This window comes from Lutjanus erythropterus, chromosome 12 (genome assembly GCF_056507025.1).
Source record: "Lutjanus erythropterus isolate fLutEry1 chromosome 12, fLutEry1.hap2, whole genome shotgun sequence".
Classification (NCBI taxonomy): Eukaryota; Metazoa; Chordata; class Actinopteri; order Lutjaniformes; family Lutjanidae; genus Lutjanus; species Lutjanus erythropterus.
In genome coordinates, this window is record NC_139328.1 from 15,269,649 (window position 1) to 15,290,174 (window position 20,526).

General features: G+C 40.3%; 1 protein-coding gene across 1 annotated transcript in view; it reads left to right on the forward strand.

The window, feature by feature from the left end:
- Positions 1 to 20,526, forward strand: part of obscnb (obscurin, cytoskeletal calmodulin and titin-interacting RhoGEF b) — a 64,776-nt gene that overhangs the window by 22,294 nt on the left and 21,956 nt on the right. The window contains exons 27-48 of the mRNA XM_084732559.1: positions 25 to 291; positions 409 to 675; positions 1,490 to 1,756; positions 1,859 to 2,128; positions 2,573 to 2,842; positions 3,051 to 3,317; positions 4,461 to 4,727; positions 4,871 to 5,137; positions 5,277 to 5,543; positions 5,727 to 5,993; positions 6,825 to 7,091; positions 7,335 to 7,601; positions 8,830 to 8,904; positions 9,529 to 9,603; positions 10,052 to 10,144; positions 10,792 to 10,863; positions 12,557 to 12,631; positions 15,003 to 15,269; positions 15,713 to 15,982; positions 17,657 to 17,923; positions 19,216 to 19,494; positions 20,033 to 20,290. Coding sequence (XP_084588685.1) covers positions 25 to 291; positions 409 to 675; positions 1,490 to 1,756; positions 1,859 to 2,128; positions 2,573 to 2,842; positions 3,051 to 3,317; positions 4,461 to 4,727; positions 4,871 to 5,137; positions 5,277 to 5,543; positions 5,727 to 5,993; positions 6,825 to 7,091; positions 7,335 to 7,601; positions 8,830 to 8,904; positions 9,529 to 9,603; positions 10,052 to 10,144; positions 10,792 to 10,863; positions 12,557 to 12,631; positions 15,003 to 15,269; positions 15,713 to 15,982; positions 17,657 to 17,923; positions 19,216 to 19,494; positions 20,033 to 20,290 — 4,941 coding nt within the window. The remainder of the gene's footprint in view (positions 1 to 24; positions 292 to 408; positions 676 to 1,489; positions 1,757 to 1,858; positions 2,129 to 2,572; positions 2,843 to 3,050; positions 3,318 to 4,460; positions 4,728 to 4,870; positions 5,138 to 5,276; positions 5,544 to 5,726; positions 5,994 to 6,824; positions 7,092 to 7,334; positions 7,602 to 8,829; positions 8,905 to 9,528; positions 9,604 to 10,051; positions 10,145 to 10,791; positions 10,864 to 12,556; positions 12,632 to 15,002; positions 15,270 to 15,712; positions 15,983 to 17,656; positions 17,924 to 19,215; positions 19,495 to 20,032; positions 20,291 to 20,526) is intronic.

The window sequence follows — 20,526 nt, forward strand, 5'->3', positions numbered from 1 at the left end:
TTGTACACTGTTCGTTACATTTAGAGCGTCCACTTGAGATTGCAGAGCCCATCAAAGATGTGAAGGCGAAGGAGAAAAGCTCAGCCATGCTCACCTGCAAATTCTCTGCCTCACCCAAAGAGGTGAAGTGGTTCAAAGGTCAGGTAGCTCTGACAGCATCAGACAAGTATAACATGAAGCAAGATGCTACGAGGGCTCAACTTATCATTCAAAAGTTGACTGAGGAAGACAGTGGAGAGTACTGCTGTCAGTCTGGACCTGCTACAACCAAAGGCAAACTTACTGTTGAAGGTAATGAACACCACACAAAATACAGCAAGTGTGCAAACCATCATAGAGCAACTGTTTTAGAATGCCTTTGGACTAAAGTGGTCTTCCAACTAAAACATCTTTGCTTTTTCTGTTCAGTCCGTGAAATTAAGGTCACCAAGCACTTGGCTGACACAGAGGTTGATGAAGACAGCGATGCAGTGTTCATCAGTGAGATTAACTATCCAGATGAAGAGGTACAGTGGCTTCTGAATGACAAGGTGCTCTTCACCAATGAAGTCAACACCATCACTCATGAAGGGAAGATTCACAAGCTCACATTGAAGAACCTGGCACCTCAGGATGGGGGAATTGTCACATTCCAAGTCCGCAAGGTGAAAGAGTCAGTGACGCTTAAGGTTAAAGGTAAGTCATAAAAGGGAGTTTTTCCTTCCTACTGATGCCAGGTGCTTGCTCATGGTGGGAAATGTTGGGTCTCTGTAAGTAATATTATAGAGCAGTGGTTCCCAATCTTTTTCCTTCAAGAACACCTTTTTTTTTAATTATTGATTAAACTGACAACCCATGATTAAGTAACATATTTTATGGATATTTCATATTATATTCACTGCATTACAATACTAGCATAGAACAACTGATACACTGTGCAAATAAGCCAAATGGTGACATAATAACTGCAGGGAGTTTGTGTAAAGTTTATTTGTTACATTTTTTTTTACTTACTTAATAGTGGCCTATTAATTTAACATAGTAGCCTCTTGCAAACCCTTCATGATGAATTAGTCTGGTGATGCCAGGCTAACTTAATAGGTTTCAGTGTCTGGCCAGGCCATTGTTCCATTTTAAAAGTAACAATTTCATTTAGTTTTCTTCACAGAAATTACTGAAATGCTGAGGTACAGGCCTACTGTATATATACATTTTTATTTGTTTTTTTTATACTCCTTAAAATCAAGAAAGCCTTGTGACCCCCTGTGAAGCTTAGGCGACTCCCTAGTGGGGGTTCAGGACCAGTGGAAACCAGTGTCAAGATCTGCTCTATATGAAAAGTGCTCTGGAATAACTTCTTGTATGATTTAATTACTCTATGGCTATCATATTAAGGAGGGAAACAGGCATTGCTGCTACATGGGTGATCATACTCTGAAGTATTTGGTCATTTTTGCCCTAGCGCGTACAGTACCTTGAAACTGCAACCCTTTTTCTCAATTCCCCCCAGAAAAGCGTGCTGTGTTCCTGAAGTCTCTAGATGATGTCATTGGAGAGGAGAAGGGCATGATAACTCTGGCGTGTGAGGCATCCAAGCCCAGGGTTTCTCCCACATGGAGAAAAGAAGGTAAAGTCTTGAAGGCTGGATCAAAGTATGAGCTCCTTCACACAGGCAAGTCTTTGGGACTGATCATCAAGGACGTCACCAAAGAAGATGCTGGAGAGTATACTTGTGATCTTGGAACTGAGGTTTCTAAAGCAAAGGTCACTGTAAGAGGTACTGGTTGTTTGAGATGCATCATTTTACAGTGTTATTCTTCACATATATATACTCTTATTAGACATTGTCATCAACTTATTCTCTCTGTCCCAAATTTAGAGATTGGCATTGGAATTACCAAATGGCTAAAGTCAGCGGAGGTGAATGAGGGAGAGGCATGTAGCTTTGAATGCATCTTATCTCGTGAGAGCACAGATGACTGTACTTGGACTCTTAATAGTCAAACTATTACAAATGGAGGCCGCTTCAAAGTCACCAGTAAAGGACGCAAGTACATGCTGACCATTAAGGATGTCACTCCTGCTGATGCTGGAGAGGTGGTCTTCAACATTAAAGACCTGAGCTCCAAAACAACATTAACAGTTGAAGGTAAGCTGCAGGTTTATTTTAAAGTTCCAGTGTATAAGATTTATGGCGATCAGTTGGCAGAATATGGCAGGAATGGAATATTTATACATATGTTTTCATTATAGTTTATGATCACTTGAAAATAACAATTGTGTTTTCGTTACCTTAGAATGACCCATTTATATCTACAGAGGGCATGGGTCCTCTTCCATGGAGGCTACCAATTTGACCGTCATGTTTCAACAGTAGCTCAGAATGGACAAACTCGGGCTCTAGTTTAGGCTCGAGTGGAATTTCTCCAGTACACCTGGAAGGGCAGGGTTAGGCGAGCAGTATTCAGTTGGTTGCAATCTGTGACCTCACTGCTAAATGCCACTAAATCCTATACACTGGTCCTGTAAGAGGCCTAGACAAAGTAACAAAAATATTAAGGTATGAAAATAAACACATCATCTCTTGTTGCAGGCAAAGCTTCATCAGTGTCAAAAGGACTGCAGAATGTTAGTGTTGTTCAAGGGGAAGATGCTGTATTTACCTGTGAGGTAACACAGGCCAGTTCCACTGTAAAGTGGTCCAAGGAAGGCAAAGCCATCAGAAAGAGCCAGAAGTATGACATCAGCCAAGAGGGTAAGGTTATGAAGCTGACCATCCATAATGTCTCTGCTCAAGACTCTGGAGAGTACAGCTGTGAAGTTGTTGGAGGTGCAACCACCAAGGCCAAGCTGGAAATCAAGGGTGAGACTAAAATTTTAATCTTTGACAACGAAGGGGCATTTAAGAGGCCTACATATGATAACACTGTGAGATTTTGGTAAAAAGTTGATTAATATCTTTACTGAGTATAGAGACGGTTCTTGGGTATTCTTCTTTTTTGAAACCACAGATTAATCCTACAGTTTAATACTGCGCCTAAAAGTGTAACAAGGTGATTTGTATTTTACAGAGCCAATCCATAAATTCACTAAAGCACTAAAGGATATCCAAGTGGAGGAGAGGGGCTCCGTGACCTTGCAATGTGAGACCGTACAAACCCCGTCCAATGTGATTTGGCTTAAAGGTCACACAGAGCTCAAGGCTGGAGGTCGATATGAGATGTCCCAGAAGGAGAAGGTCTTAACTCTCACCATCAAACATCTGGAAGAGAAAGACACTGATATCTACACCTGTGACGTGGGCACTGCCAAGAGCATGGCAAAGGTGACAGTCAATGGTAAGAACTTAACATATGTATATATGTGTGTATACAAGTTTGGGGTAAGTTTTTGTCTTGGAGAGCTGCTTATCTTTATGGATTGTGTTTGAAAAGATTATTAGAGTATTAAATGTCCTGTATGTCTTATCTTTAGATAACACACAAAAGAGTATTTTGAACGATTTAACCTGAGACCATTGTTAATATTTTAATGCCATGTTGACTTCGCTCAGAGTTTGGTTTTGTTTTGCTTTAAAGGCCAGTTGGTGGTTATTCTGGAAAAACCACAGGATGTTAATTGTTTTGAAGGAGAATCTGCTACATTTGTTTGCCGTGTCAGTCCTGCTGGTCTTCCTCATGTTCAGTGGCACTTAGATGATACTCTGCTGCAGCCAAGCGCCCTCAGTGATATTCATGTTCTAGAGGGGGGTCTCCACTCTCTAACTGTAAGAGAGCTAACTCTCAGGTACTCTGGCACCATTTCTGTGGTTGCTGGGGACCAGAAAGCATACGCGTCCCTTGTTGTTAAAGGTAACCAACCAACTGCGCCAGTCTTGTACAAATCTACTTATAATGTAGATTTGTCTACTTACAATGTAGATTTGTCAAAAGTACCATAGATTAGATTGTATTTTTTTGCTAAATCATCTGTATTCTTTGCACAGATGTTTGTTTTCTGTATTTTGCATTGGGTCTGCTTTGCTCTTTTGTTGCGTTATTCCATCTTTTTTGTCTTTGGGTTTGTATTCTTGAGAAACTGTTTGTAAATCCATAAAGTGTGAACAACATCCATCAGCATGTGCAAATGTTTCAAAGTGACCTGTTCTCACATGAACTGTCTTGTTATGTGAGGACTGTGGACTGCATAAATTGTTTCCTTTCTGGGTAACCCTTTGTGCATTTCAAAAGGCTTTCATTCTGTAGTAATGTAATGAGAGTTTGTTTTTGCTTTTATATTAGTTGCACTGTTGTAGCTGAACCTTCATCAAAAGGAGCATCAACCAAACTGATGGAATCCTTTTTGGGTTCCAAAACCTAGCGGTGGACAACTGGAGCACAGCACCTCACCTTCACCTCTAATCATTTTCCATCCTCCATCATAACCCAGCAAAATTCAACACCCTGTTTTATATAATGAAGTCATTGTTCATTTTATTTTAGCCCTGCCTGCCAGTTTTACAGAAGACCTCAAGAACCAAGAGAAGAACCAAGGGGAGACTGTCACACTTGGCTGCAAGTTATCAAAACCTGTGGCTGATGTCCAGTGGAAGAAAGGCTCTAAAGTCCTTAAAGCTGGAGAGAAGTATCAGATGAAGCAGAAGGAGATGTCTTATGAGCTTCAGATTATGAATGTGAAGGTTGAAGATAGTGGAGAATATTCTTGCATGTGTGGAGACCAGAAGACATCTGCAACTGTGAAAATCAATGGTATGGATTCATGGAGTCTTTTTCAGCAATCTTTCATGTGTTTTTGTTGTATTTCCCAAAGGAGCTCTACTGTTTTATAAAGACTTTTGTTGAACTATTTATTTCACCTGATTTTGACAAATAATGAAAACTTGGTTATACAGCATTGCCACCGACCTTCGTACAGAAGCTGAAGAGCCAGGAGGCTGAGGAGGGAGCCGACATTACTCTGCTCTGTGAGCTCTCTGAACCTGGAGTGCCAGTGGAGTGGAAGAAGGGAACACAGGTCCTGAAGTCTGGAGAGAAGTACCAGATGAAGCAGAAGGCCTCTGTGAATGAACTTCTGATCAACAAAGTGGTGCCAGAAGACAGTGGAGACTACAGCTGTGTGTGTGGAGACCAGACGACCACAGCCAGCGTCAACATTAAGGGTAGGAAGAGGATTTTCAAGGAGTCAGTCCCTGTAGCATTATTAAATTTCTTCTCAGGGTCTCTTTTTTGCTTTATTTATATTTATGTGTTTTATGTAATGGCATGCAACTGACTGCTAACCAGCAAATAAATGCTCAGCCCAACCAGTGACCTTCAAACACAAGCTGGAGAGCCAAGAGGCTGAGGAGGGAGCTGACATTACTCTGCGATGTGAGATCTCTAAACCTGGAGTCCCAGTGGAGTGGAAGAAGGGAGCACAGGTCCTGAAGTCTGGAGAGAAGTACCAGATGAAGCAGAAGGCCTCTGTGAATGAACTTCTGATCAACAAAGTGGTGCCAGAAGACAGTGGAGACTACAGCTGTGTGTGTGGAGACCAGACGACCACAGCCAGCCTCAACATTAAGGGTAGGAAGAGGATTTTCAAAGAATCTGTTTGATTGACATATTTAAAAATGTTGTGTAAGGTACTTTTTTAATTGTATATAATTAGACATGTATTTTACAGTCTTCATGTTAATGTGACCTGTAAATCATCACAGTTTGTGTACTGGCATGCAACTGGCTGCTAACCAACTAATAAATGCTCAGCCCGACCAGTGACCTTCAAACACAAGCTAGAGAGCCAGGAGGCTGAGGAGGGAGCAGACATTACTCTGCGCTGTGAGATCTCTAAACCTGGAGTCCCAGTGGAGTGGAAGAAGGGAACACAGGTCCTGAAGTCTGGAGAGAAGTACCAGATGAAGCAGAAGGCCTCTGTGAATGAACTCCTGATTATCAAAGTGTTGCCAGAAGACAGTGGAGACTACAGCTGTGTGTGTGGAGACCAAAAGACCTCAGCCAGCCTCAACATTAAGGGTAGGAAGAGGATTTCTGAAGAGTTGTTCAGTGGAGCATTTTATAAAACCTGTGCAAGTGGTTTTCTGTGTTAGTGAAGCTAAATTGCGTGCTTGCTTACCTTCATGTCCTTCTGTTGATCAGAGTTTTAGATGCAAAGTACCTAGTGAGACTGGCATGTAACTAGCTCAAAATCAGACACTAAAACATTTAAACTTACCAGGCTATAGATTATCCACACATGGGAGCTGCCCAGTTATTGTGAGACCAGTTCTCCACATGCCAACATGTGTTGCCTCTTGGAAAGTAAAGTAATATCAACAATTGACCCTAAGTCCTTGAAACTTTTTTTAACATGAGCTAATTTAAGATCTGACTATATATATATGTTGCTTTTTCAGGTCCCCCAAAAACATCTTTGAACCATCTTACAATTTGGTTTTCTTGTTAACATAGACAGACCTAGCACATAGCATATATTAAGTACAGGAAACATGAAAAAAGAGAAATATGACTGAGGATCCAAAAAGGGGCAAGACTTAGGAAGGGTCAATTTAGTCATACAGTTGCAAAATGAACAGACGAACAAAGTAAGAGCAGCTGTAGTTTTAACACTTCTGCCTCCTGCAGGCAATAAGTGTAATGGTTTAAAACTGCAGCTGCTGTACTTTTCAGGCCTGTAGGTGGCACAGGTCAGACTAAGTCTGCAAATCCAGACCTGCAGTGCTAAAACTGTTGAAACAATTACACTGCATTTTGGCTGGGTCTGGCTCTGGGTGCTTTGCATCAATGATATCAATGTGTGTCCTTGTTTTTTCATGTCTTGCAAGTAACCAACTAATAAATGCTCAGCCCAACCAGTGACCTTCAAACATAAGCTGGAGAGCCAGGAGGCTGAGGAGGGAGCAGACATTACTCTGCGATGTGAGATCTCTAAACCTGGAGTCCCAGTGGAGTGGAAGAAGGGAACACAGGTCCTGAAGTCCAGAGAGAAGTACCAGATGAAGCAGAAGGCCTCTGTGAATGAACTCCTGATTATCAAAGTGTTGCCAGAAGACAGTGGAGACTACAGCTGTGTGTGTGGAGACCAGACGACCACAGCCAGCCTCAACATTAAGGGTAGGAAGAGGATATTATAGACTTGGTTCCAGAAAAAAAAATCTAAATGCCATAGAAGAGCTTTTTATATATACATATTTAGAATATTTTTTGCTGTTTGCATGTCATCATGGATTGCAAATTGTAAGTATTTGCTTTTTGTCATCTATGTTTTTTTTCCCTACCAATGTTGTGTAAATATATTTTTTTAATGTTTTGCATCATGGCACGCAACCGACTGCTAACCAACTAATAAATGCTCAGCCCAACCAGTGACCTTCAAACACAAGCTGGAGAGCCAGGAGGCTGAAGAGGGAGCTGACATTACTCTGCACTGTGAGATCTCTAAACCTGGAGTACCAGTGGAGTGGAAGAAGGGAGCACAGGTCCTGAAGTCTGGAGAGAAGTACCAGATGAAGCAGAAGGCCTCTGTGAATGAACTTCTGATCAACAAAGTGGTGCCAGAAGACAGTGGAGACTACAGCTGTGTGTGTGGAGACCAGACGACCACAGCCAGCGTCAACATTAAGGGTAGGAAGAAGATTTCAGGATCCACTTGAGAAACATTACAAAAATATATACATTTATAAAACACCTTTTTACATGTACATATGTAGACGTGTTTCAGAGTTTGCATGTTATTGTGGAATGCAGCTTGTCAATGTTTGCTTACTGGCACGGAACTGGCTGCTAACCAACTAATAAATGCTCAGCCCAACCAGTGACCTTCAAACACAAGCTGGAGAGTCAGGAGGCTGAGGAGGGAGCTGACATTACTCTGCGATGTGAGATCTCTAAACCTGGAGTCCCAGTGGAGTGGAAGAAGGGAGCACAGGTCCTGAAGTCTGGAGAGAAGTACCAGATGAAGCAGAAGGCCACTGTGAATGAACTCCTGATCATCAAAGTTGTGCCAGAAGACAGTGGAGACTACAGCTGTGTGTGTGGAGACCAGACGACCACAGCCAGCGTTAAAATTGAGGGTAGGAGGATTTGTGATTTCAGCATCTTCAGTATATTACAGTGTGTCTTTGTAATTCAGGCATATCCATTTTGTGGTGTATTATGTTTTTGGTCTTTGTCACTGCACTGCATCACTTATTGCTGACATTTAATCATGCTGAATTTGTATTATATGGTGAATTTGTCTTGACTGAAGCACTTGTATTGAAGCACTTGCTTTTGCTATACTATTTCTTTTGCTGTCACTTTGTTTTTATTTTTTTGTTTTGTTTTTTGTTGTCTTTTTGTTGCCTTATAAAATGTCAGCGTTCTTTGAAGATCCTTCCTTCAGCATTTTATGTGGTGGATCAGGAGGTTGGATGTCTTTGCCTGGATCACTCTTCTGCAGTGTGCTCTGTGCTGTGGTACAGAATTTGAGTTGTGATCTTTTCTTTGGAAGATTTTTCATCACTTTTTTCCCCCTTTTGTTACTGTGCATTTGAGATTACAAAACAAAAAAATCCCCTTCCTTCATATCACTTAGTTTGTATGTTTTATTTTATATTTTTGTTTATAATGTACATTTAATTCTTACACAGTTTTCATCTATTTAATCAGACAAGCCAGTTGGTCTTAATTCATGTTGTATTGTTGTTATCAACTGTGTTTTACGGTGTTTGCAGTTTGTTTCTGTAATTGTTTTAATTGTTTACATGTTGTGAGTTATTTCGTCTGGTGATATTTAGTTTCTACTTGTTATGGTAAAATACTGCAGATGAAGTATCTTACAGTATTCTGAATTCAAATTGTTTCCTCTCAGCTGTGAAGCTGTCAGTTCCTCCTTCAGTTACTAAACTGGAATCTAAGAGGCAGGAGACCAAAGAAACAGTCAAAGGTATGGAGGGAAGATGGCCATGTCCTGGCTTGACTTTCAGCTTCATGTGCTCAGCCCACCTTGTTAATGGCCTTCGTGTTTCCATGTGCAGTGTGCCATTAAAGTGGGCCTGTGTGTCTGTTGGCCTACATAGGTTATGATAAATGCATTCTTGTAGCATTATTCATTTCTAGTTTACCCTATTTTTTAAGTTGCTGTTTTGTTATGCCTCTGCTGTGTCAGCTGTTCCATCTGTCTTATTGTCGGGCTGTGTTTAGCAGTTTTTTGTGGATCTTTTTCCTCAGTGTTGTATTGCAGTATATGAAGCGTAACCAGGCTATTTAAAGAAGAACCCTTGTAGTTGTGCCAATTGTGCTGGTGGCATGTTGAAGGTTTGGGAATGATACCTGCTGTCGGCTGGGGTTTACATATGCATAATTCACTTGTGTGTGGCATGATTCTTTGTCATTTCCATTAATATTTGCGTGGCTTAAGGAGCCTGAAAGTCTATGAATTTATAGCAGTTATACAGGCTGTATTCAGGTGTTCATAATCAAATTCTGTGGGTCTGGTATTGTCACTGGTTGCTGCCATTTTTACTTTACACAGCATTTCTATTTGCATCACATCATATTTGCATTTCAGCCAAGACGCCTGAAGCTCCGTCCTTAGCTGCTAAAGACAAGCACAAGAGACAAGAGATAAATGAGACAGTAGAAGGTAAATCTCTGATGATTCTTAGCTTTGCTTAGTTGTGTGTTTTTAATTAATCAGTCTGTGCAATGCATCGCCTTGTCAAAACTGGTGTTATCAAACAAAGACTTGTTGGATCATGAACAGGCTTATATTGTGTCTTGTCGCTCCAAGAAATTGCTTTAAGGCTAAATATGGTTTTAATATGGCTATTTCATCTGTGTGCTGGTTAACATGGCTTTTTTTATTCATCCGTTAAATGCAAAGATCTGTGTTATTTTGGGGGCTGTGCTGCTGGTGCTGGAAAAAAAATCATTATTTCAATCTCAGCATCTGTGGATATCTGTGGGGTTACTTTCTTGCATGGAGGCTGACTCATTGGTATGGCAACATATCTCAGCTGTTATTATATGTGGCTGGTGCTATGCTGAGGCAATTTTGAATTGTGGGTCCAACGTTGTGTTCATTTTCATAGCTGTGATACTGCCATCTACTGGACAGACACCTACACAGCTCTTCAAACAGGAGATTCAGAGAGATTCACAGGAGCTCAAAGTTGGAGGTGAAGGTAATGAGACACATTTGCATGGCTTTTGTCAGTTACTGAGACATCTGTCAGTACTGTAAGCATGGTTGTCATTTATGTTGGTAGATATAATTTCACGCTTGGAGAAAAAGACACTATAAATGTTTAAAAATATTTAGAAATATGAAGGGAGTAGGCGCTTCTGTTTGGATTCACTGTGCAATAGGTTATATTGCCTGGTGAATGTGTAAAACATATAAAGAAGGTGGCTTTTGTTTTTTTGTTACCCCTCATCTGTGTTGCTGTTCTGTCAGTTTCATTTTGGTGCAAATATTGTGTCTTTAATGCTTTGGTTACCCCAGTTCAGTGTTGAATGTCAAACATGTTTATGGCACTTCTTATGGCAGTTCTATGTTGACGTGTTGCTGTCTGTTGGATTATTGACAATGATCTGTGAGTGGACAGAGAGGCTTTAATTGTTTTTGCTTGTGGCTTTATTGATTTTGATTTCTTTTGTTGTCAGTTGTCACAGGTAATGCATTTGTCAGTATTCCAAGGTGCACACAGGCGACAGTTGACTGGGTGTATTGGATCATTTGTGTGCTTTACTGGCTCTGGTTGTCTGCTGCCCTCAGGTTATAGAACTCATCACTGCAGGATTGTAAGGTTAATGTTTTGTTTTATCCCAGTTGAAAAGACTGCTGCTGGACTAGCTGCCAAACAAGATACACTGAGGCAGGGGACCAAAGAGCCAGTAGAAGGTATGCAAAGATTGAAGCTCATTTTTGGCCTTTTGCTTCCTCATTGTCTCTTGTCACATCACATTCAGTCTTTTCATTGCATTTCAAATGCAGGTGTTCTATCTCTACTGATGTTTCTTGCTTTCAATGGTGTATCAAGCATGTTGTATCTTTGGCTACAGCTTGTTTGTGCTGCAACTGACAAAAAAAAAAAAAAAAATTAAACCAGTTTTTAGGGTTAATTTAAAGGTCCAGTATGTAAGGTTTACAGAAATTTCTTGGCAGAAAATATCAGAAATAGAACGTAATATTGATAAGTGTGTTTTCATTAATGACCTGAAAACACAAATCACCCATTTTTGCGACGATATGTTTATTTGAAGCAGGCATGGAATCTCTTCATAGTTGTATTACAATGATCTAGGTTGCAAATATGGCATCCAGTCAGTCCAATGAGAAATGCTTGCCTGGCATATAAGCCAAAAACATTTCTAGCACTCAAGTGTATTTTCTGGATATACAGCCCACTGAAAATATGCAGTAGTATTTCCCTTCTTGCAAGTTCCCACTTTGAACTTTTGCAAATATGACTCCAAAACTTTGTTTGCAGTCAACAGTTTTACAGACAGTTTTATAATGGTGGCTCATAGGGGGAAAATGCTTTTTGGGCTATAGTGGAATTTTTTGCTGCAATACTATGAGGACCACAGGGAAAAATTGGAGGCAAGGCTGAGCAGCAGTGTCCTGCCTAGGTTTATATATTTCATCTATGGTTCTCTTCTACGGTGGCCACCATGTTGCTCTTCCATATTATATATCTGTTATATGATTTTGTTCAACTGTTCTCATTTCGCCGTTCCTTGTATTTCCCATTGTTAAATGTTTGCCCCTCTTGTATTTTTTTGGGGGAAGTGACATAATTAAAAGTCTTCAGTAAATAAGAAAAGCAAGCAATTGTCAACAGTGGTCATGTTATCTAAGGTTGGCTTGTGAGATGTACTGCTTATTGTGTTATGGATGACTTCAATCTGTATGTTAGTGTTCTATGTGGTTCTTTTAAAAGCTCGCAGCTCAGTGATTAGAGTTACTGGTGATGTCATCAAGTTAAACTGCAGCAATGTGAGAGAAGAAAGTGTATTTTATAATTATTTAAGATGTTGCTGAAATATAGCATGTGTACTCAGCAAACCCTCACTGGATTAATTGACTTGTGGCTGCTGGCTCTGTAGCTGGCCTGTCGTGTAATCAGGCTTAAATGTTTTATCACAGCAAATACTGCAGCAGCAGTGACTTTACACTTGGATTCCAGAGAAGTAGAGGTTGGTATGAACCCAGAGTTTTACATTACCTAAATATATATAGCACTATTTTTACAAGGTGTTAGTTGTCATCTGCCACTGTGCTATTATTGTCTTTGCTGAACAAACTTGTGGTCATGACACTGTCTGTATGTTTTTAAAGATGCAGCTTTTCTTGTTGCACATTGCATGAATATACGTCTGTCATCAGAAAGATGAAGTGAAGAACTTTTTTACACGCTCAGTTTCAGACAAATGAAAATTGTGTAGATTGTATTGTGTTGTCTTGGACATCGCGGCTGTAAAACTTGTGTGGCACATCGCTTTTGATTTGTTGTCTTGTTCAGTCTGTTGGTGAAGATTTCCAGTTCACGCAAGTTGAATTAAAACTTATACATAAATAACTTCAATTACAGCAGAGAAGTCACCAGCTTCAGCAGTGACCTCCAAAGTTGAACCTGAGAAGCAGGAATCAAGAAAAACAGTTGAAGGTATGTGGTAGTATTTCTGTTTGTATTCAGGAGATTTATTTTGTATGCTGGGGTTTTGCCAAAGCACATGCTGTGACAGTATATGCTACACATCCAGACTGTTATACTGTGAAATAACAACCTTTTGTATTGAGAGTTTTGTCAATACTCATTTGTTCTTGCTGGCTGAATAGTTGGAAATTGTGTATTGGCAAGCGCATTTAGTTGGAGTCAGTCCTCAGAGCTGATTGCATTATTGTTGGTGTCTTTTGTGTAATGTATCAGTTCTGCACCATCCTTTGTTGCTTTATTCAACTGAAATTTAATTATTATTCTTATTATTCTTGCATTTGTGCTGTTCTGTGTTTATTACAATAGATACTTAAGGTCTAATTAAATTAATTACACCTGCAGAGATTGAAAAGCCACCTGTGTCAGAAGTCACCCCAAAGCCAGAACCTACAAAGCTGGATAACAAAGTGCAAGGACAAGGTAGAAGTTCTGTGGTCCTTATTATGTATGTGATGTTATGTCATGTTTGTTGGGAGTTTTGTATGATGTGTAATTGGTTTGGCTTATTGCTGCTCGTTCAATGTATGCATTCTCTTGTGAAAGGCAGATTTGCTGCATTCTGGATTATTGTTGTCTCTTGATGGGAATAATTGAGGTATGTTTGGCAGACTAGAGGTGGCTGTGGCTCAGGTGGTAGAGTGGGTTGGCCTCTAATCAGAGGGTTGGTGGTTTGATCCCCGACTCCTTTGTTCTGCATGTCAAAGTGTCCTTGGGCAACATACTGAAACCCAAATTGCCCCTGATGGCTGTGCCATGTATGGGAGTATGTGACACGTAGTTGTTAAATATTTTGAACGGTTGATGGACCAGAAAAGTGCAATATGAAATACAGTCAGGTTGATCATTTATATACTTAACTGGCCTATTTTGAATGGGAGTATGGATCATTGGCTGTACATCAGTGTTACTGTGTGTGTATGTGCATATATTAAAGCAACCATACATTTTGCTCACATAATTTTTTATTTTTGTTCTTTTTATTTTTGTTTTTGATCTACTTTTGCAAAAAATCAGAGACTCTGTCCGGTAAGTTAAAAAAAAAAAGACTGTACTCTTAATTTTGTGTCTAGTTTAAAAGCCTTTCAGTTACAGCGCTAGACATCAACACCTCATGAAATTGATTCTTTCCCCAGTTCTTCCAGTAATAGTCATTCAAGACCTGGAGAGCCAGGAGGCTGAGGAGGGAGGCCATATCACTCTGTACTGTGAGCTTTCTAAACCTGGACTCCCTGTTGACTGGAAAAAGGACACTCAAGTCCTGAGTTGTGGAGAAAAGTACCAGATGAAACAAACAGGATTGTGTTATGAGCTACAGATCTTTGATTTGAGACCTGGAGACACGGGAAGCTACTCATGCTGCTCAGACGACACAATAAGCTCCGCCTCTCTTGTAGTAAATGGTAGGATGGAGATCACCGTCTCATGTTGTCTTCTTCTGCCATCAAGTCTTTCATTTCACTTTTTAAACCCACTTCTCTTCATCTCACTGTATTTCTTCATCACCATTCTTGTCCTTGTACTGTCGATAAACATCTGGTTATTTCTTTCATTCATTAGCTGCCCCAGCTATTTTCACAAAAGAACTTGAAAGCTCTTTAACGTCTGACGAGGGGGACAGTGTGACCCTGCACTGTGAGCTTTCTAAACCTGGCGTTCCTTTGGAGTGGAGAAAAGGAGAACTTGGTCTTTGTCCTTGTGCCAAGTATGAAATTAGACAAACGGGACACCTGGCTGCACTAGTAATTCATGATGTAGACCCAGAGGATGCTGGGAGTTACACATGTGACACTGGTGACCATCAAAGCACTGCGCATCTAGCTGTGAAGGGTATGCATGCTACAACCAGGTGTTTGTAGTGGAGATAGTTGAGTTGCAAATTGACTTAAGACTCGCTTGTCTAAAATATGTTTTATTGAATGGAAATTATTTCTATAATAATATTATGAAAAAATAAGCCTTTATCTGATTTAATGTTAGTTAATGTTGGTTGTTTATGCATTATTGTGTAACAGTTTGTGATGAAAACCGTAATACAGTAGAGACTCCTCTTTTCTGTCAGTTTTGTTATATTTAATCTATCACTGATTGTGATCAGTGAGACGATTTGAACTCTGCTTAATTTTAAATCTCAGACTAATCTTAATTACATTAATCTTTGTTGGTGAAACCCGTCTAGGAGACTTGGGTGTGTATGACTCACTTGTACCTCTGATACTTACTTTTTGACTTACTACAGCAGTTTTATGCGTCTGACGGGGCTATAAATTGTGCCAGCTTTGTCCCGGTTGTCCTAAATTTCTCCTCATTTCCTCCCCTGCAGCCCAGCCTGTCCTTTTCAAAACCCAGCTGCAGAACCTTGAAAGACAGGCAGGGGAGAGTGCTAGTCTTCGCTGCGAGACCACAAAGTCCGGAGCCAGTGTAGTCTGGAGCTGTGGTGACAGGGTCCTGGCATCCAGCAGCAAGTATCACCTGAAACAGGAAGGAACCATAGTCGAGCTTGTCATCTATAAACTGCAGGCAGCTGACTCAGGAGAGTATTCCTGTGATACAGGCAGCCAGAGGACTTCAGCTGTCCTCACTGTGGAGGGTAGGAGCTGTTCTATTTAAGACTATCCTTTTCATGCACCCTCTGGAATGACGTCTTTTCAACACTTGAGCATGACAGCCTTTCACCTGAAGAACTCGTTTGCCGTCTTCTCGACTGCCTTTTTTCTCATCCCACGTGTGTTCTTGGCTTGCAGTTGACTGTTTTCAAAGCACCTGTAGTTACTCACAAAATCACTTTTCTGTTGATCTTGATCACAGATCTCATCTCATCATTTCTGCCTGTCTCGGGTCTCTCTTCGCAAACATTAACACACCCTATATTATTTCTCTTCACTTGGTACTCACAATAACATCTCAACAGAAAACTTTATATACTGAATAACACTTTGATCACAGTCTGGACAACTGAAACTTTATCTTTGTCAAGCACATGCTCACTTCAGATAAATATAACCATTCTGCTGAAATGTATTTGTCAAACAGAGGTCGAGGTTAACATACTGAAATTCTTGGAGAGCTGTGTCGTATACGAGGGGGAAGATGTCCACTTTGAATGCCTGGTTTCTCACGAGGAGGCGCCTCAGGCCCAGTGGAAACTCCAGGATGTCCCATTACAGAATAATGAAATGAATCTGATCAAGTGCGAGGGCCGGATACACAGCCTCACACTCAGAGGCGTCACCAAAGCTGATTCAGGAACAGTCACTTTCACAGTGGGTAACAACACTTCCACTGCTTCTCTGACAGTCAGAGGTAAGGGACATATTACGCATTTTATCTTTTGAATACTTGTCATTTTTCCTCTCTAGTAACATTTGGCCTTCTTATATAATTTGTTTCTATCATCTTCTTTGTGGGACACCTGCCCTTTATCTTTTCCTCTTTAAAAGCATCCTGAAACACAGATGCTTTGTGATTTCCTGATGCTCCTTTTTTTTTCAACTTTCTTTCCACTTCATACTGACTTGTTATCCATTGATCTCACTTTTGTATTTGTATCAAATCTGCACATTAGTAGTTGCATGTTCACTCCTCTTTCCATTGAACTTGAACTCACAACATTTACCTTCTACTGTCCAATTTATTATTCAAATCACATATTGGTTATGTCAATCAATAAGTTTTCTTGTAATTCTTGTTTCTGCACTGTAGGATTTCTTGACTGTTGTTTTTAATAGTGCAACTCACATTTGATGTTATTCAATGATTTAATATTTTTGTGGTGTCTCATTGGTCTGGGGATTTAGATGTTTAAGGATGTTGATGTTGAGTCCTGTTGGGAAATCTTTGTTGCATGTCATTGCTCATCTTTCTGCACTTATTTCCTGTCACCTCTATATTGTCCTGTCTCTAGGAGGACACCCCCTCAACCATAAACAAAGATATTTTTATACCCCTGATTTTCAGTAATGTATTGTTATTTTGTCTTAGCACTCTTGAATCTCTTGTGTTGTTTCATGTGTTGTTTCATGGCTGGGTTCATGTAGCACAGGTGTTGAATGGTTCACCATATCCCATTGTATCAGCCAAATCATTTGTCCACGAATATGTGGCTTGCCTCAAACTTAAAAGGTGCAATGTGAAAGATATGGCCATAGTTTAATTCAAAATGTTGAAATGTGCTGAATTCAAATCTCCTCTGACCAAACTAAGACAAACTTGTTTGTAAAACACTTCAAACTCAACAGAAACAAAAGAAAACTCACCAAAAATGTCTTAGTTTATCCTTCCACTGTCAAGCATCGCAACTCTGGCTTGGTTGGAAAAAAATCCTTAATTAATAATGTTAGATGTGAAAATATTCCGGCTCCCTGATGCCTCTTTGATGCCCAACCGCCCTCTTGCTCCTCTCTTGTCCCTGCGTGCCATCCTCATCGCTCCCGGAGTCAGAATCCTGGTCAGAGCCATTGTACTGTTGTCAAGCTGTACAGCCTCTAAGATCAGCAGAGGCTGTGTTCACTCTGGCCATGTTTATGAAGAGGCTGCTGATGGTGCTGAATCCGTTGCCCACAGTGCTCTGATCTGCAGGTCTGGTCAGCCTGGAGTCAGCTAAGGACCTCTAACTACAGGGCTAACTGAGCTAATGGCAGCTAGTGGGCTAGTTACAGCCAAATATAGTTACAGCAAAGAGTATTGTGTGCAGCAGTTAGTGGTACTCATGTGAAATGCTGCCACTTACTTGTTTCGATTGACCTTTGGCTGGTGGCCATATCTTACTCATTGCCCCTTTAAAATGGACTGAGTATAGATAAACGATTGACTTAAGTTTCTTCATGCTCTATTTTATGCTTCTTGATGGTGTGGAATTGGTAGAATTGTGAGTACAAATAATGCCCCTTATGATTACAGTGTCTTTTGTGGTGGCCGTATTTACCCAAGACATTTTTTTCAATCATTCATCCTAATTAATAATGGTCTTTCTGGCAGCGGCACCTGTATTGTTCAAGAAGGGGCTGGAAAGTCAAGAGGCCACTGAAGGTAAAGAGGCCACTCTGACCTGCGAGACATCCAGCTCTGACTGCAAGGTGACCTGGCTGAAGGGCTCAACTGTGCTCACCCATGGGGAGAAGTACAGTATCCAGCAGAGAGCTAACACTCACATTCTGGTTATACACAAGCTGGATGTGAAGGACAGTGGAGAATATACCTGTGATACAGGGGACAAGAGAACCACTGCTTCCCTGACTGTGAAAGGTAACAGAACACGGCTTCATCTCATCTGTCTCTTGTCTCATCTTGTCTTCATCCTTCCTTCATTCAAGTTCATTTTACATTCATTTATCCCATCAACAATCACTGGATCATATCTTCTACTCAGCACTTTTCCCCCTCTGATATGTATTGTAGATCACCAAATTACAGATGAAGTGAATTTGTAGTGATTTGTATAGCTTAGTTTATTTATTTTTATTCATTATTTATGAAGTCTTCATTGTACATATCTAGTACAACTGCACAAACAGTTCCCAAAAAGTTAGCACACTATAAAATGTGAACAAAAACAGAATTCAATGATTTGCAAATCGTTTTTGACTTGCTTTCAATTAAATACAGTACAAAGACAACGATTGGCAAATTTAAACTGATAAACTTAATTGTTTTTTGTAAGTTTGCACTCATTCTGAATTTATTTCCTGCAACATATTTAAAAAATGTTTGGACAGGGGCAACAAAAGACAATTACAAGGCAATCAGATTCAGAGAATCCAGAGGAATATTGTTTTTGGAAATCATGGATGTTGTGCCCTCTGGGCTAAAGAGGAAAAGGACCATCCAGATTGTTACTAGTGCAAAGTTCAAAAGCCATAATCTGTGATGGTATTATTAATGCTGAAAGGTACATACAGCTCTGGAGCAACATATGCTGCCATCCAGAAGATGTCTAGGTACTAGGCTGGCTTGCCTGCAGTCCAGACCTGTCTTCCATTGAAAATGTGTGGTGCATTATGAAGCGCTGGACTGCTGAAATTGAAATTGCTGTTGAAATTATTTGACTTTCAAAACTTCAACAATTAGTGTTGTCAGTTCCCAAACGCTGAGTGTTGTTAAAGGAAAAGGTGATGTAACACAGTTGTAAACATGCACCCGTCCCAACTTTTTTGTAACATGTTGCAGGCATCATTTTCAAAATGTGTGTATATTTACAAAAAACAATAAAGTTTATCAGTTTTAACATACAATACCTTGTCTTTACACTGTATTCAGTTGAATATAGGTCAAAATGTATTTGCAAATCATTGCATTGTTGTTATTTATGTTTTACACAGTGACACAACTTTTTGGAATCAGGATTAGTAAATTTCCTTATAGTTGTCATTAAAATGGGACATGCCTACACCATGTCCTTGAGATCAAACATGAGGCATGAAGTACAAAGTAAGTATTAAAATCAGATTCTTGGCCATGGTTCAACCTTCTTACTGATGCCTTCTGGAAGCTCTGCCAAGATCTGATCACTTACCTCCCATCATCCCATTCACCCTCAGAGCATGTTCGCATCCTCCGAGAACTCTGTGACATTACTGTGACCACTGGGCAGGACGCTGTCTTTGAGGTCGAGATGTCACACTCAGGCATGACAGCTGGAGAATGGTGGCTCGGAGACAACCTCCTCCAAAATAACGATCTGAATCAAATGAGCAGCCATGGCAGAGTGCACCGCTTGGTCCTGAAGATGGTGACCACAGATGAATCAGGGGACGTAGCCTTTGTGTTGGGAGAAGAGAAGAGTGTGGCCTGTCTTCTGGTGGAGGAGAAACCTAAAGGTAAAGGAGATGACATGGTCACTAGAGATTTTTGCTCTCACATCCATTGCCATCAACCACCAAACAGCTTTGTCTTGGCAAATGGAAATCTGCTGGCACCATCATCTTCAACAGCCTAACTTTTAGACATTTTTTCCATTCTTTGCCTTTAGTGTTTGTAATAAAAGAAATGCTATCAAAATGCTAACACAAATATTACTTCTAAAAGAGATTAGCTATTGAACACTGCAAATTATGTTTCTTGAAGATGGATTTGTTTCAGTGGTCTATTTATAAAATGCTATGTTTTATAGCTTAGTTTATTTGTTTTTTTTTACAAACTTGAAAGAACTCTGATGAAATTGTTAGATTTTTATTCACCTTTCTGTAAAATTTGTGATAGCATATAGTAGTTGCTGCATGCATGCATGCATGCATGCATGTGTTTATATTTATAGTTTTTAAATTATTTATGGCAGGGCCGAAAAGGGAGGGAAAAGGAAAAGACTCATAAATGCTAATACAATTAAATGTAGTTTCGGGTTTCCCATATTTACAGTGCTAATACTAGAGAAGCCAAACAACACTGTGGCATTAGAGGGTGAAACTGTCACTCTGGCCTGCACCATTTCTGACCCGAAGGCCACTGTCATCTGGAGGAGGAAAAACATGCCCATTCAAGTAGGTCTCAAGTATGACCTGAGGAACAACGGAGCTCTCCACCAGCTTCGTATCCACAACCTGGTGCCTGAAGACTCAGGAACGTACACCTGTGACACTGGAGATGAACAGTGTGACGTCACCTTGACTGTGGAAGGTAAAGAACGATGCCACATCAAAAAAAAGTCCCTTTCCTGTTGATCAGATTCAAGAATGTGGACCAAGATATGATTGAAATAAACAGCTGAAATTTTCTTGAACTTCCACTTCACTGAACCACACACCCAGTCTGGCATCATCAACAAAAACTTTGTCTAAAGCCCACAAAGATGTTTTTCTTGTCATCTCATCTATCTGATGCCAAACATTCCACCTCAACATCTGATGCCAAAC